Source organism: Anas acuta, chromosome Z (assembly GCF_963932015.1).
Source record: "Anas acuta chromosome Z, bAnaAcu1.1, whole genome shotgun sequence".
Classification (NCBI taxonomy): Eukaryota; Metazoa; Chordata; class Aves; order Anseriformes; family Anatidae; genus Anas; species Anas acuta.
In genome coordinates, this window is record NC_089017.1 from 29951810 (window position 1) to 29969724 (window position 17915).

Below are 17915 nucleotides of genomic sequence, written 5' to 3' on the forward strand. Positions count from 1 at the left end.
GCTGTTAGTCTGTGTGATACCTTTTTGTAAGCATCATTTCACACCAGGTCTCCTTTAGCTTTATTCCCTCTAAACAGGAGATACAGTTCTGGGATAACAGCAAGTCCTGAATGATCCTGTGTCAATCATACTGTATGGAAGTTAAAATATAGAAATTGGTTCTTAATCACTGGGTATTTTATTCGTAGCTGTAGAATAGTCTAAAACCTTAAATGCATACTTCCATTTGCAATTATTTAGAATTCGTAATATGTATAAAAACGGCTTGTTTTGAACTGTGTTCATTCTCATTAGAGAAGTACTGAGGGTAAGGACGACAACAGGTATGGTGTTTTAATTTGGAATAAAAAATACAATTTTTATAATGTATAATAAACATTAAAACTTTGATGAGAGATCTGCTAGTTTGCATATGCTGATCTGTATATTTCCTGTAACGTTTCTATTATGACTGAACTGATAACAACTGAAGTTTGAGTAACCTCTGAATTTCATAAATTAATTAAAAAAATAAGATGAATTTTCTTCATATGTCGCGTTTCATGTTTCTTAAAGGTTGTTGTATACAAGTTAGTACAATGCTATTTTTAACTTTAGTTTTTCTAAATATTGGAGTCTTCCAGTCTGGTAAATTTGTATGTGAAAAAGCTGTTTTAATGGCATTGTAAAGCACTGTGTGCCTTAAAATTTATGGTTCTAGAAGTGGTGTACAGCAGAAGGAGATGATAAGTTATTCAAAAGTAAACAGGGAATATTCATTCTTTTTTTCTGGGTCTTCTGGACGACTATCTCTAATGTTAAGTGTCCTCAATCCATTTTAAGATTAATCTGAAGAAATAAAGCACAGCTTAAATTTTGCAATTTTGCTCTGCAGTTCACTAGTTTGTAGTATGTGAACAGCATTAAATTAGTTTGTCTCATTTGTACTCTCAACTCAAGTTTGTCAGCTTCACCAACCTGTAGCATAAGCCAGAAGTATGTATGAATCATAGAACCATAGAATAACCCAAGTTGGAAGGGACCCACAAGCATCATTGAGTCTGACTCCTGGCACCACACAGGTCTACCCAAAAATTCAGACCATATGACTAAGAGCACAGTCCAAACAATTCTTAAATTCTTACAGGCTTGGTGCTTTGACAACTTCCCTTTGGGAGCCTCTACCAGTGCCCGATCACCCTTTTAGTGTAGATCCTTTTCCTGATATCCAGCCTGACCCTCCCCTGTCCCAGCTCCATGCCGTGCCCTCGGGTCCTGTCGCTGTCCCCAGAGAGCAGAGCTCAGCGCCTGCCCCTCCGCTCCCCTTGTGAGGGAGCTGCAGGCCGCCATGAGGCCTCCCCTCAGCCTGCTCTGCTCGGGGCTGAACAAACCCAGGGACCTCAGCTGCTTCTCATACATCTTCCCCTCTAGATCCTTCACCATCTTTGTAGCCCTATGAGTACCTTCATATTAAAGATGAAACATCTGTGAAAAGGTCATAAGAACCTTCTTCCTTATGTCTGCTTTGATAAACATCATCTGTTAATTTCACTTAAAATATGTTTATTTTTTGTTGAGTTTCATATGTTTTCTTTTATCTGTTTACATGCTTATCTGCCTGTCTTCAGAGAATGGAGCACCAATAGGTGGCTATGCATATGGCTTTGCAATGCTCTTGTCTTGTGGCCTTTTTCTAACAAGTTGGGGAATCAGGCAAAAGGACTAAGTGTGAAATGTTCAGAATCTTCACAGTTCCATTTCCTAAGAAATCGGGATTTGAAATTTAGAATACTTTGTTCCTTTACCAAGGGAATATCACTTTCTTCGATTTTTCAAAATGTACTGATTCAGTTCAAAGATAGTTAAAGTGTTTATTGGAATTTCTAGACTAGGATGATGTCTTAAACAACAACAAAAAAGTTCCTTAGATGTAGTGAGGCTTAATGTAACTTGTCCATTGAAAACTACACTTGAAAATAGAATTTTGTCACTCTTGCAAATTTCATGAAAATTTCAGGAGAAAATTGCAATTTTCAAGAGAAAAGCATGCTTTCTCACAGAATCACAGAGCGGTTGAAGTTGGAAGGGACATCTGGAGGCCATTTAGTCACTCCAGTCAAGCAGGGCTACCTAGAGCCATTTGCCCAAGACCATATCTAGATGGCTTTTGACCACCTCCAAGGAAGGATACTCCACACATTCCCTATGCAACCTTGTTCTCGTGCTCGATCACGTGCATAGTAAAGAAGCATTTCCTGGTGTTCAGACAGAACCTCTGCTTTCCATTTTGTGTCCATTGCCTCTTGTTCCGTCCCTGGCCACCACTGAAAAGAGCCTGGCTCCATCCTCTGCACCCATTCTTCAGGTATTTACATACACTGATGAGATTTCCCCTGAGCCTTCTGTCCTCCAGGCTGAACCGTCCCAGCTCTCTCAGCCTTTCCTCATAAGAGGAAAGGGTGCTCCAGGCCCTCAGTCATCTTTGTGGCCCTTTTCTGGACTCTCTCTGATATGTTCATGTCTCTCTTGTACTGGGAGGGTGCACAACTGGACTCACTGCTCCAGGTGTGGCTGTGCCAATGCTGAATATAGGGGAAGGATTACTTCCCTCAACTTCTTGGCAATACTTTCTGTAATGCATCTCAGGACATTATTAGCCTTCTTTGCCACAAGGCCACACTGCTGGCTAATGCTCAGTTTGTTGTCCACCAGAGTTCCCAGTGCCTTTTCTGCCAAGCTGCTTTTTGTGAGCTGGGTGGTCCCATACACACGTATTTGTACATGGGATTTTTCCTCCCCCCATTCAGGACTTCTCACTTTGCCTTCTAACACATCATGAAGTTCATTTCAGCTCATTTCTACATCATGTTGAAGTCCCTCTGGATGGCAGCATGCCCCTCTGATCTATTTGACACTCCTCCAAGTTTTGTGTCATAAGTTATTGAGGGTACATTATTTCCTCATCATCCTGACCATTAATTAAGATGTTAAATAGGACTGGACCCACTGTGGGGTAAACCTCTAGTTACTGGCTTTCCAAGAAAACTTTGCACCACTGATCACTGCCCTCTGGGCTCTGCCATTCAACCAGTTTTCAGGTCACTGTCTGCCCACCCAGCCCATACATCAACAGCTTGTACATGAGGATCTTACAGGGGACCATGTCAAAGGCTTTACTGTAGTCCACATAAACAATATCTACTGCTCTTCTCTGATCCGTCAGGCTGGTCATTTTACTGTAGAAACTTAATGGGTTGGTCAAGCATGACTTCCCATTGGTGAACTCATGCTGACTACTCCTGATGATTTTCTTGTCCTTCATGTACCTGGAAATGGTTTCCAGGATTAGGTATTCCATCACCTACCCAGGGACTGAGACAAGGATGACCATCCTGTAGTTCTCTCGGTCCTTCTTCCTACCCTTCTTAAAGACTGGAGAGGCATTTGCTTACCATTAATATTCATGTGTTTCTTCCAATCACCATGACTGAACAGAGATTATAGAGTGGCTTCACAATGACATCTACTAGCTCCTCCAGCACTCGTGGGTGCACCAGGGTCCACGGATGTACGTCTGTCCAGTTTGCGCTGTAGGTACTCCATGCCAACCTTAGGAATACATTTTTATCCTGTGAGTTGCAGTCAGTTACCTGGTAAAGTCATGCTTTTTTTTTTTTTTTTTTAGGGAAGTCCTGACTTAGTATTGGAGCACTACAATTCTGACACTGAAAGCACTTCTACCATTACGACTTGCTTCGCCTATTTCAGTAGCATATGATGTAGAACTTTATGTAATAGTGAAGTCTTTTACAACATAAAACATGGGGTGGAGTGAAAGGTCACTGTAAAAACCAAGTTCAGCTGACTGCTTCTTTTTCTTTGATTAATGAAGAGTAATTCATTATAATTATTGCTGTTAAAATTGTAAAAACTTAAGTAATTTTAACCACTGTTAACTTGTATCCTCTGTTCCATCCTTAGAATGACTTCATAATCACAGAATCACAGGACTGCTAAGGTTGGAAGGGGTCATCTGGTCTAACCCTCCTGTTTAGGCAGGCCCACCTAGAGTCAGTAATGTTTAAAATTCATATTATCCAGCCTCAGAATTACCATGCCCTCCTTGGTTAAGTCTTCTCTCCACTACTCATCTATCTGAAAAGTTGTTAACTTTAAAAGTAATGTTCAGGGATCACTTCATCTGACTTCTCTGAATAGAAGTCATGTTCTGATGTATATTTTAAAAATGTTTATATTTGTAATAGAAGGCAATTTTTTATTGTTTCAGATGTTCTGTTCCCAGTTTGCATGTCTCAGTATTGCCAATACATTCAAAACAGGAAGTGCTCGCTTAAGTGCAGATGCTGCAGATATGTATACATGTCAAGTTTTGTTCTTTTAAAAACTGATCAGGAGGATTGCTGAGTATCTTACATCTTATTGCTATGTATACTTAACAAAAGAAAGCACTCCTTAGCAGGAGAGCAACAGAATTCTGCAGAGCAAGATGGCCCTTCTCTGAAATTCTATTAACAGGTGTTGTTGGTTGTTGAACAATTTCCAGAACTGCAGATATATTTGTATCTGTAAGCCAAAAACAGGAATCTAAATTAAGCTGCTAGACTCCTTCACGAACTTGTTTAATAATTATTTGATAGATCTTATAATATGTCAGTGACCAGACTCTATCCCCATTCCATGTGTATCGAGTTTCCTAGTAAGTGAAACTTTTACTGTGGAAAACAGGTTTGTGACTCAATGTGCAACTGACATGAGCTACAGAAAATCATACATAAATGAACGCCTTCCAATGGCACATCTAAAAACCCAATGTATTTTCCTTCCCATGGCATTTAAAACAACTGTTCTGCGCACTCATTCTCAAGGATTTCATGTCACCCACTGGAAGACCCCAAAACATTGTTTTCCCTAACCTGACCCTGAGTGAGAGAAATCCAAGCTGACCCTGATGCTTTGCTAGGGTGCTGGAATATGCAGAAAAGAATGCATACCTATGGTGCAAAAGTGCTACTTTGCACATTGCTAAAGAATTGTAAATAACTGAGAAATTGCTTCCTTCTGGGCTAAAAAAATCTAGATGTTTTAGAAAAAAGTTTGCTATACCTGAAAATAAAAGCTGGAGAATTAATATGTTTTCTCTACATTGATTCCATTGATTTTTGGACTTTTTAGACAAGACAAAAAAAAAAAAAAAGCTGAATTTCAGCTATGAAGGAAATGATACTGCTGTTTCAGATAACTGAATGGGCTTATAGTGGCTTTGGAAATGTAAGGTTATGTATGGGCTGGATTTGGCTTTGATTTTTGATTTTGATTTCGGATTTTGAATTTGGATTTGGATTATATATGGGCTACATTTGGAAATGTAGGGCTATGTAGATTAGTGGCTTCACTAACTTTGAGGTAGTGGGGGTGGAAGGAATCCTCCTTGTGCATTCTAACTTAGTGATACCTTTAAGTATCATGTGGGAAGTAATCAAAGGAACACACAAATTTTTTTTTTTTCCTGTGAGACACAGCTTCTTGTGACATATTGTTATACTCCTTGCTTATGAGTCGCAGGCCCACTCCATGGAGATATTTCTTCATATCTGATTTTTAACATATGGACAATTGTTGCTATATGAAGGCTCTCATGCAGTTTTGTATGGAGTGTAAGTTGTATTCACATGGTTGTTTGGTATTGTTTGTCAAGGGCTGCAGCATTTTCGTGAAGTAGAATGTAAATGAAATAACCTTAAAATCAGAATCAGAGCTCACAGAGGCAGATTTATAAAACTATGTCAATCTACTTCTAGGACTAGCACGGTGGAATGGAAAATATTTTGGATATTCTTTCTGATGAGAAAAGATATGATGGTATTAATTTACCACTGTTTTCTACATTTAACAATGAAAAAATGTGTTTGACTCCAGATGCATCAACTTTTTTCTCTCAAAAGCAGTAGCATGTTTGAAAACAAAGAAAGGAAAATAGTAAAAATCTTTGTGAATGCCTGTTTGTGGTACTAAGTTTATTTTTGCCTATACCACAGAATTACATTCAAAAGACCAATTTCATATTATCCGTAATATGTTCATACAGTAGAAACTCGCTACAGGTCATTTCAGAAGGGAAAACTGTAACCTATAAAATGTGATTAACCAGTTGTAAGGAAGTCCAATAATCTCAACAGTGTTATACTATTTAGGGTAAATATAAAGTTACCAATACTGCCAAATCATTTGTACTCTCTTGTGCTGCTAACTTTATTATCAATCTGATCAATATTACACGGTTGGGACATTCTTCTACTATATACATGAAAACAATTATATTTTCCCAGCTATATTGTAATCAGATTATTTACTTCCAGGGTTCTGTAGGTTTACTCTGTTTCTTTTGTTTCTTCAAAATTAATTTTTTTTTAAACGTGGAGTGGGAGGATTAGTAACTCAAGTCGTTTTGATAGTATGAACATTAACCTGAAGCTGTGTAGTGATTCTTTGGAGAAGATATGAACTTTAAGCGGAAACACTGTACTGATTCTTTGTGAAAAGAAATTGAACTTGCACTGTCTTACACGTACAGAGAGTGAAAAGTAATATCAGCTGCTCATGGCATGTTTGAAAATAGTTCATCAACACCTTCTAGTTAGGGTGCACAGCAATTTTCTTTAATGCTATTAATGTTTAAGATAACAGAAGGAAAACAAAGACCCATTTAAGACTTTTAAATGTTTGCCCTGAGACTGAAATTTAGCTTGCCTTCTAACCTTTTGTTTGATTTCTTTGATTAATAAAAGTTAGCTCTTGTGTAATGAATTTGGGCATATGCTATTTGGCATTAAAGTATATCCTGCCTGGCACTGATTATTTATTTTACTTTTTAAAGGCCATGATTAAAAGTTTTGTGGATGTCTACCAACTTGCAAGGTCCAGAGTTGACATGTTAGTGAGAAAAACAACATCTCATCAGCTTCACACTGCAGTGCTAAAGTCCGAGCTCCAAACAGCTTGTCTTCATGAAAGTGAGAACTTACAATTGGTAAGTCTGCTTTTCAACTAATTTTTGTCGTTTGGATGTAGTTCCTGAGCATCTCCCTTCATGCTGTACAGTTTCTGCAGTGGCAAGAGAAACCTCTTGAGACTTTTTCAGAGGAGAAGGGGTGATAAAAGTTAACACAAGGATTAACGTTACTACCGTATCTTCTGGGAGAACCTGCTCTTTGTTGCTGTCACTGGAAAAGTACACATTGTGATTTCTGTCTTTGGCAGTACAACAACCAGCTGAATTTTGGACCTGAGGAATTTAACCATCCAAAGATACAGCAGCTTATGAAAAGAAACTGTTATTAATTATGCGTGTAAAGACAGTGTTAATTAGGATGCATGATTTTTTTTTTTTTTGTAGATGGTGATGAAAATGCATCTCACTAAAGGAAAACACTGTGATCCCATTATAAGGTTAAAATCCAATTTTAGAGATCATTTCTTGTCTAAAATCTTGTTGTCCACAAACACACTTGAACTTGTTTAAGGCTAATAATGTGATTCCTCAGATCTGAGAAGTGTCTTTAGGGGATTGTTGAATGCAGATGTATTTGTCACACAGGCCAGACACATTAACTATCAAAGATATATAGTCAAGTATGTCTAGAATGAGACTGTTTAAGTTGTGCAACTTGCAGACACTTGATAGATTTCTTCTCCATCTTTCTTCACTTTTGCACACAGGATTAAGGAGAAAGCTTTAGGAGGTGGGCTTTTTTTTTTTTTGCCTATTTTTTTTCTTTTTGTTTTGTTTTGTTTTGTTGTTGTTGTTCTCCTCATCCTCCTCATCTTTTATTCTTGTGAAGCAAAGGACCATACGGAAAATCAGGATTGTTCGATTTTCTGTTTGAAACGTAAAATCCTGAAGAAGAGAGCAGTCAAAGCAAATGGCACAGACACCTCAGCAAATATATATCCAAAGATTGTGACTATCACTTTTGTTGTTTCCAAAATAATTGCATTAATTTATTATGATGCTTCTAAATTAAATCAACACGATACAAAATTAGCACAAATAGAAAATATATTCATCAGTGCTGAATTTCACTTTTAAGATCTTGAGATAATAATTGTTGAATGAAAGCATTGTTTTATTTGTGGCTGTGCAACCTTTCTGAAAAGCTCAATGAAATTGCTTCATGGAAATTGCTTCATTTCTCCTCCAACCAGCCTTTCTTTATGTTTCTACTAGGTTTACATGTGTCCTGCTGAGCCTGTGCCCAGTGTAATTGGGTTGCTCCTTTGCTTGTTATGATTGTTTTTGTTGTTTAAATCAAGATGACCACTTGTATAGTAAGGATTGGGAAGTGTGCCAAACTTGCTGCAGCGAGGTTTGCTTTCATTTGGATTGAGAGAGCTTTTAGCAAAGATTCTACTAGTCCTGTCTATGGAGGTCTATGCAGTGGCTTGATTTGTTACAGTGAAAACAAACAAACTGCCTCCCCCCCCAGCTCTATGATGCCTGTGATTAAATGTAATCTTTTCATAAGTAATTGGTGTCTGCCTACAGTATCAATGTACAGATGATACTGTTTGTAGTTTAGTACTGTCTGTGGGCCCTTCTATACAACCCGCTGAGGAGACAAACAGTTCTTCTAGAGACAAGGTTCAGCATAAGTGTTAATCGAAAGTGTTCTAAAATTTGTATGTAAAAGGGAAAAAAAATCAGAATGATAGTTTCTCAAACTTTGAAAATAATTATATGTGTTTATAGGGCATTGTTTAATATTTGTATTTTCTGTAAAATTTGTTCCTAATATTCACAAACATTGCATGAAACATGAGTTTTAGTAACTTCAGGCACCACGGCTTTCCAGCATGGCTTATATTTTTAGGATTCAGATGACAAGCTCCAATTCTGATTTTGAGGAAGTTTGCACTAAGTTTCCTTTTGTATTAAAGTACAGCTGACTTTTTGGTTGATTATTTTCAGTGAAACAGAATAATGCCTTTTCTCAGCCATCTGTTGGGTTTCATAATTATAACACACTTAGTTGTTTTCAATCATTGTTTAATCACATACCCAATTCAAATAACAATGCAAACAAAACTTTTTCATGTAAGAAACACAGCAAGTGGATGTGGTGTCTTAATCGGTTTAGGCTGTATTTTATTTTGCAGAACTTCTTCTGACATATGCCTGTGTTCCTAGAACAGTGAGCTATTGCTCAGTGCTGAATCAAATTTTTGAAAAGTTTTTCAGGTGCATGCCAAGTGAGTGGGCACCTAGCTTATAAGACCAATTTTTATATCACTGTGTCATGACTGTCTCTTGGTGTCTTATACACTGGTTGTATAACATTATATGACCTCCCAGCTGTCTGTTGCAAGTTTGGGCCATTTATCAGCAGTGTCTTTTGCATGTTGAGAAGGTGTTGCCTTCCGAATTGACTTTTTTGTATTGAAATTTGCTAACTGCATCATCTTTCTCTCTATTCACACCACTTCTCTTCTGTTGCTTTTTTTTTTTTCTTTTTTTTTTTTTTCCTCCTTCTAATAATTGAACAAATCTGATTCAATAAGGCAACATCAGTGATTCTGACTTTTCGTCTTATTCTAAGTGTTTGAATTGACATCTCCATCCTCCAGTCTAGTTCCAGGCCAACCACTTTCCTTCTAGTCAATAAATTTTAGATTCTGAGGTTGTTATGTGTGCTCATGCTAATGCCAACAGAGAGAAATATAAAGGGATATGATTATGATGGACAGAGGTGAAATAAATGCTGGAAACACAGTTTACAGAAAAGAGGATGTGGGGTGAAAGGATGTCAAGAGCAGAATATATGTGTGCTCTTTGTTAGAGTCCACCTGTCTGTTGTACTCATCTCTGCTGATTCTTCCTCTGTGCAGATGAAGGCCCCGTGCAGATTTCATTCTTGCAACTCTTTAAAATTCAGTATGGCTAAAATATAGACCATTATTTTTATAGCTAAACCTTTTTTTCCTGTTGTTCCCTGTTTCTGTATCTGTTTTCTCTCTCTCTTTTTTTTTTTTTTCTTTTTTAATTACTTTTCTGCTTTTTTCCTCTACCAAATGCTTATGCAACTTCCCCTACATTTCTAAAATGTCTTTTTTTTTCCTGTATTTCTGTTATCAAACCATTAACACATTGTAAAAGTCTTTGCAACTGTAAGTTTCAGTTTTCTGTATTTCCTTATGTTTTTAAATTTACTTTTTCTGAAGTGCAACTGCTGCAGTCACAATTCTGTCCTCTGTAACTTGCTGCATATCACATTTAGGGCCGTATCTATAATTGGTAGAGCTAGTAATAATAGTAATAATAGTTCAGCTAATAATGTGACATTGGTATGGCCATATATATACACTTGTCTATGAGGATTTAGGCTCCAGAGGAAGAACAGAGAAGCCAGCAGTCAGCCTCTAGCATGAAATAAGATGGAGAATTTCATTGAGCACTCAGTTCAGTGCAGGACTGGCACTGCCATTTTCTCCATGAACTTTAAGAAATTCTTTTCCAGTTATAAATTTCTCAGTGGCCTTCCCTTTATGTGTCTATGCCCTTATGCCCTCTTACAACTTGCCTTAGGAAAGCTTAGTGTTCTTGTAAGGTGGTCTTAGTGGAAGTTCTTCACAAGTAGGAACTGTACATATAAGGAGAGAAGATACCAGCTAAAATGTTACAATATTCCTTATTTTTTTCCTGCTTATTTTTTGTTCAGCAACAGTTAGTAATGTAAACATCACAAACTGGACTGTGCTTATGGGTTTCCTATTAATGGAACACTTGCCAATATTTTCACAGAACTGGACTCTACTCCTTTGATCCATTTTACTTTTTCAAATGCCTGAACTTATTACTATGCTTGCACTTTCATTCAGAGTTGTAGTAGCAAGTAGGCTTTGAACAGGGAGCTTTTAAGTGCAGTACTGTACAGTAGTATAGTCATAAGCAATTATTTTGTGGGTGCTGTGAGGAAAAATGTGGCATCACGTTAGTCACATGGCAAGCATGAGTCCATGGCTAAGGGAATGTGTTGCTACAAGCAGTGCTGTGGGGAGTGGGTGCAGTGACACTGTATTTTCCAGTTCCTGACATGTATCAGGAAGTGACAGAATTCAGTCCAATATAATTGTGCTCCAGAAGGTGTTTTCGTGGCTTTCAGCCCTGAGATTTTGTGCCCGGTGCCAGTACTACTGTCAGAGTTTTAAGGATGTGAAATATTCTGCCATCAGTTTTGGCAAACGAAAGAAGCCCTTGTAACGCTAATCCAAGCAGTCAGGCGTCTCTCTGATCCTGAGTGTACTTTGTGGCCCATTCCACTCGGTGGCATGTGTGTGTAGGGTAAATCAGCATAGGAGGGAAATGGGGCACTATATTTAATAGTCACTCAGAAGTATGCAGATGATCTAGTTAGTGACTTTTTTATTTTTTTTTTTTTTTGGCTTTCACGTCAGAATCAAAGGAGGATAGAAAATAAATGAATGAAGGGGAAAAGATAGTAACCTACAAAGCTGATGAAGAATGCTTTCCGTGCTGTTCTGGAGAAAATTAAATTTGGGGAGTCAAAAGGATAACTTCAATTGTAAAGGTAGAGAAGGCAAGTTTCAGATGTAGAGAAAGTCTGTAAGAAGAGCAGAGTTCTCATGCAATGAGCCATGAAAATAACTGTTGTCTTTGGATGCTTCTCCTAACTCGGGTTGAAAATCAAATCACTCATTGCTTTATGTGGCTTTGCATCATCCTTCCTTTTTTTTTCCCCCCACAGTTGTGTCTTTGTCTGTCTTTTGTCTGAAAATTCCTAGTAAATTTTATCTTGTAAAGTACTGCGAATGTAAGGATTACAAGTTTCGGTACAGTGAGAGAAGCAACCACAATGAACCTACATGTGAGAATATGTATATTTTATATATTTTATTGAAAACAGAATTAAGCAGAAAGTATACTTCATACTCAAAGCAGTCAGCTCTCGTTTCTCATGACCTACTTGCATCTTTTTGATGGGAGGGAGAGAGAAAATAAATGCTTGAAACTCAGACTTACCAGTTAACTACACCACTGACACTCTCTTCCTACTTAGCCAGACTAGTCTGGTCAGTGCATGTCCTTCCCCATACCCTTTGTTTCCATGTCACTGGTTCAATCAGCATTTCAAGGCTGGGACCTGCCTCTAACAGGGATGCAACATCTTACATTTAGAATTATGAGAAAGGAACTGGAGAGGAAGAAATAGACCACTGCCTTTTCACTTGCTGCAGAGGGGAAAGTCTTGAACTCCATCAGTGTAGTGTTAAATGTCAGAGAAAGTCTTTCATGGGCCAGAGCCATATCTCTTGTGTTAGAACATGGAATGACTGATGTAGCTGGGGGAATTCTTCCCAGATGTTGCAAGAAGCAGATAGGTTCTGGATGAAAACTTTGCTTGGCTTTTCCACTACTTCATGCTAGCCTGATGCACAGTTCAACCAAAAAGATTTTTTAAAAGATTTGGAATCGAACTGGTTTTGTAAAAGATTTGAAGACACCAGTTTTTAATTTTCCATGCAAAGAATTAAGCAGACTTTTAAAATTTAATATTTTCATTGTTACCTTTGTCTTGTAGCATTTTCTTGGCAATAATCCAGGGCAGAATTCAGTAAGAGGTAGACCTCAAATAACAGTAATTTTGCTCAGTACTGTTAATTACCAGTGCATGGTTTATTTACTGTGAAACATACAAATATTCTTAAAGTGGTAGAAGTAAAGGAAAATACAGCAGCCCTTTAAGGAGAATTTCTCCACTATTGAAATAATAATAGACATGAATATGCAGAAATACCAGAATAAGCAAATAATAATAATAATAAAAACCTATTCTATTTACTAAGCTTGATGTCTTTTATCAGGATAAATCTGGAAAGCAGTAGTATCTACCAGGGACTCATTTTTTTACTGGAGTATTTGAATTTCTTACCTGACTGTAAGCAACTGACCATCAGTTGCCAACTTAACTGCATAGCCAAGGAATGCAGGTATCCTGGTATAAATGCTCACCTTGTTATGTGGTATTGCTTACATAAGTCGTAGTTGTAACCGAGCGGTATAAATCATATAGTTTAAACTATTTGCTTATTATGTAGTACAAATAAAAATATAATAATATGAAACCAATATTATAAATCACATTCTGTGACTTGGGGCAAGGTGTTCAAAAAGAGTTACAGCAATCCAACAACACGTTTGCTGTTTGGTAAAGAATACTTCCTTTTCTATGCAAAAGTTTTTTGATACTCAATATTCTAGGTATGTGAACTTTTAACTTGTCAGACTATTGTAACATATTTGAAAATTATAGTAATTTGATTAAAATGTTGCCTATAAGGCAAAAGGTTCAGTTAATAGAATCCATATGTAATTAAAATGCAGAACTAAATGTAATCAGACCCCAGTGACTGGTGCCTTCATATTGATAGTTTTACAATGGCCTCTGGGGTTGAAAGTTTATGTTAAAGTTACTAATGTAGCTGTGCTCCAGAAAATGAGCAAGACAATTTAGCCATTTCAAGTATGACAACATGCTGAAGCAACAGTCATACAATACAAGAAGTTGATACTCTGAATTTTAGGGGTATCTTCCACTGGCAGGTGGTAGAAACACAAGAACTGCACTAGTACACTAGTTCGAGAATTGCATTCAGCAGCAACACTGTTGTATAAACATCCCTAAATGAAGGATCCTGCTGTGAGCATCTAAGGGTGTATTTTTTTTAATAACATAGTCACTTCATTTGTGTGAATTCGCATTTGAATCATCTGAAAGTTATAGACACAACACTATGTACCAACCCACAAAAGAAGTTTAAAAAAATTTCCTGAACTTAAAAAAAAATAAAAAATTATTTTCTCTGGACAGTTTTAAGAGTCGACATCCTGTGTTAGAGTTCTCTAATCATCACCAGCACAATTTACAATCAGAACACACAGAGAGCCAGTTCAGACCAGCTCATCTGTTGACTTTGGCAGAAGCCCTTAATCTCACTGTGTGCAGCTGCCACTTGAGAGCTGGGGACTCGGCAGAGAGCCGAAGGAGGGTGGGATACGGGGTTGGTCAAGGCATGAACACATAGGCCTGCTTCATTTCAACAGTCGTACACTGCTTTTTTTATAGTCTTTTCATTTTACAGCCTTTTTTTTTTTTTTTTTTTTTTAAACCTGAAATTAAATGAGGACCTCTCATGAGCCACTGCGCTCCAGGCATAAGAAATTGTAATGTCTGGCTTCCAGAAACTGTCCCGTCAAAATGTGCTTCTGATTAGGTGGCTTAATTACAGCTGTGAAAACAATGTTGATTTAGGCCTCAAGATTCCAGTGCATGTCAGCCGTTATTAGCTAGCCTTGGACTGAAGCCACCATTTTAAAACTCTGTACCACTAAAGTCACACACTGCCTGACAACTTTTTATTTAGGCAGAAATGTTGCCAGAAGCAACACATTTTATGCAAAATATTTTTCATTGTGCAAATTTCAAATGTGACACTGTTGATGGACATAAAATGGGTAGTTATGGCTGGACTTCACCAAGTCCAAAGCCTAACTTTTGCAAAAATAAAACCCTAAACCCTGTTTAAAATAGTTCTTGTAAAGTTTGACTGACATAATGCTTAATTTTAATTCCTTTAATTCAGTTTTATTCCAAATCCAGCATGTTGGTTTAACCACCCAATTTTATTGCATCTAAATTTTCCTGACAGTTTCATTTGCTGTTGGGAAATAAAATTGCCATTTTTGCAACATGGGAAATAATGGCTAGTTTCAAAACCAATATGTTTGAAACTTCCTTTGCCTGAAGCAGGTTAAGGCACACAGTCAATTTACTTTAGGGGAAAAAAGCTCATTAAATAGTTTTTAATATTTTAATATAATTTAAGTAACTGCTTTCACAGTGGGAAAGCTTATTAGGCCCATGTATTTACACCTGCAGAGAGGTAAATGTTTGGGTAATTAGGTGGTTTCCAATACTTCAGCTTTTCAGTGTAGTGGCAGAGTTAATACCATGAATACTGTAGATGGACGCAATGCATTCACTACATTTAAACATTACATTTCCACTGGTAGTATTTTGCTTTCATGTGCTCAAGAAAGAGATTTAAGCTTTAAGTGTTTTTTTATTTTTTTTTTTCTTTTGGTCTGTTTTGAAAGTCTCCTTAATGACAAGAATTGGCGAGGGAACATGAGTGAATGTGTGTGGGTGTTAGCTCTCGGCAGAGGCCTGTGCTTTGGAAAAGCAAGGTCCACGTTCTCACTTCACAGTTGCCATGAAATTCCAAATGTCCATGCTGTGCAGTTTAATGGAAACCATGAAGTTCCTAAATGACCGCAGGTTTATTCCAATGTTAAGCACAAAACAAATCTTTCATGTCATTGGCTGAGTAGCAGAAAAGGAGGGTCATATTTTCAGGAAGCTAATCTCCTTTCCTTTTTTCGTTCATGGTTTACATTTCTATGGCATTAGAAATGTGTTTCTGCTGAGGTGCTGGAACTACTACCTCACAAGCAAGGGTCTGCAGTGGTTCCCAGGACTGAAAATGAGATACTTGGAAGTTATTACTGTATTCGTCTCTTACCCTAAGTGCTTAGGCCAGAGCAACAATTGTACCTCCTACAGTAACTAACTGGAAATTAGTTCGGAGAGACTCATGATTTGGACAAGGAGACAAGTCTAAAGCATAAATTCAAGTTTGCCTTTTAGGAGAACATCATGCTTTCATTCATGGCTTCCACCAGATTAACAGAGAAAAGTGAATGCCTATGTTTCATTTTGTTCAAGGTTTGAAGGAGAAAGAAGTCTTCCGTTTCATTTGCAAAATGGTATGTGGGGTTTTGAGGAACTGAATGTTTCTGAAAGGCCGCAGTGGATGCAGAAAGCAACTTTGTGTCAGAAGACAGCTGTGTGTCAGACATATATGTGGTCTTTCAAAATCTGTTTCTTCGGTAATATACGGTGAATTTTATTCACCAGCTGCATATGTTTGCTTCATGTTTGCTACATGCCTTTGGTTTTTTTTTGCCTTCCTCCCACACCTTGTGAAGTGAAATTCTCAGCATATCAAAATAAGAGAAACTTTTCTATATGATTACATGACCTGCTAATTCCGTAGCAGAAATAAAAGTATTGGGAGTGCTAGACAGGCTGTTATTTTGAGAACTGGATATTATAGACCAGGACATTTAACCCCAGGAAAAAGTTTTTACAAAAGAACAGAGCCAAGGACAAAATTTTACTGGCTTTGTAGAAGAAAAAGAATATTCTCTACAAAGGCAGACAAATTCACTTCTTTCCAGACTCAAGGACTTTTACTCAGGCCAGAAGGTGCTTCCTCCTCCCTTTTGAAGAAGTTATTTCAAGAAAGGGAGCTGGGAAGCTTCTATTATTCTCCGTTAAACTGTGGGTTAAACATAAAGGGAATGTCTCTCTGTTCTGTGACTGTGTATTCACTGAGAAATTTTTGGAGGGGATTAAAGCATAGCTGTGCCTGAATGAGTCTAGCTCAGATACTTAAATGGTGTGTGAATCCATGGAATCCAGGTTGTCATCTGCCTGATATTGTCTTATCATTTTAAATTTAGATCACTTAAGGTATACAGTTGTGAATAATGATTTTCTTATTCTGACACCTGTTTGATTTTTCATTTCTGTGTGTTTCAAGCTAAGTATTTAAAGCACTGTTTATAAGGAGAAAATTTGGTGCTGATCTTCATTCATTATCTTTGATGAATGTGTAGATGATACCTGTGAGTTGTGATTAAACTGAGTAGTATAATAGATAGAAGGATTTTTGATGTCTTTCAAAGTGTTTTTTGTTATTTTGTGGTACTACCCCTGTCCAGTGCACAGGGAGAAAGGACCAGAGAGGAAGAACCAGTGTTTCCGGGAGTCAGCCTGTTTCTCTGCCAGCCTCAGAAATGCATACATATGCAGCATGCCCCAAGTGTAGCATGTATTATGCTACATTTACTCATTACAAAAAAAAAAAAAAAAAGTTTGTGTTGGCATTTAACAGGATTAGTCTGGAGAATCTAACCATAAAAAACACATTTTTTAAACAGTGTAAGTAAGTATTCCTCTCAAAAGATGAATTTTTAGGTGTTTGTAAAGGAAAATCACATATTTACGTGTTTGTATTCCCCTCTAGGTGGCAGGGAGACAATACACAGCCTAGAGAATTCAGTGTCACCTAGCTGGTAAACCTTCATTCAAAGGAGACAACCTTCTCCGATGGCTCTTTCAGCTCCTAATCTCAGCTCCTGGTGCACTGGTTTGGAAGAAAGGTCATGGGAGCACAGGGCTGGGTATCATCTCCACCCTAGGTCCCACAGCAGATTTCTCAGCTGTCAGAGACCAAGCAGAGGAGGAGAGGATCCTCTGCAGGCCAAAGAGAGATAATGAGAGTGATAAAGAAGGGTAGCTGTAAACCACAGCAGCCTCCTTTACTTTGTGTCTTTCTGGAATTTGTAAAATCAAATTATTCTCTGCTGTTTCGCTCATACTCTTTTGCTCTTGCCTTCTCCTGTAATTGTGTATGCTTGCATCCTTTTCACTTGGGAAAAAAAGAACAAGCCTTCTGTGACATTTTTGCTGTAGAGTAACATGTTTTTGTAGAAATACATCTGTTTACCTATTTCCATTGCCTGAATGTTTGCATTTTGTACTTTAAGGATAAAAGTTAATGCAAGAAATGAAAAAAAAAAAACAAACAACAACACAAAAACACCTTTAAAATATATTAGAATGTGTGACTTACACAGATAAAAAAGACAGGAAATTCAAAGTTAGGGCATGAAGCATAACACTGCTCTTAACTCATAATTCTATTCCTATAATGTTGACATGATTTAAGGGCATACAGTCAGCAAGTTACATCTTAATGTTTATTTTTATTGGGTT

General features: G+C 37.4%; 1 protein-coding gene across 10 annotated transcripts in view; it reads left to right on the top strand.

Moving 5' to 3' along the window:
* Positions 1-17915, top strand: part of CCDC171 (coiled-coil domain containing 171) — a 172573-nt gene that overhangs the window by 143935 nt on the left and 10723 nt on the right. For 7 of the 10 annotated variants that reach the window (XM_068666401.1, XM_068666408.1, XM_068666409.1 and 4 more), the window contains 2 exons: positions 6875-7027; positions 7394-7446. In XM_068666401.1, the coding sequence (XP_068522502.1) occupies positions 6875-7027; positions 7394-7446 (206 nt within the window). Of the gene's footprint in view, positions 1-6874; positions 7028-7393; positions 7447-7716; positions 7740-17163; positions 17726-17915 lie in introns of those variants that run through there. The other 3 variants (XM_068666407.1, XM_068666406.1, XM_068666404.1) reach the window with 3 other exon arrangements.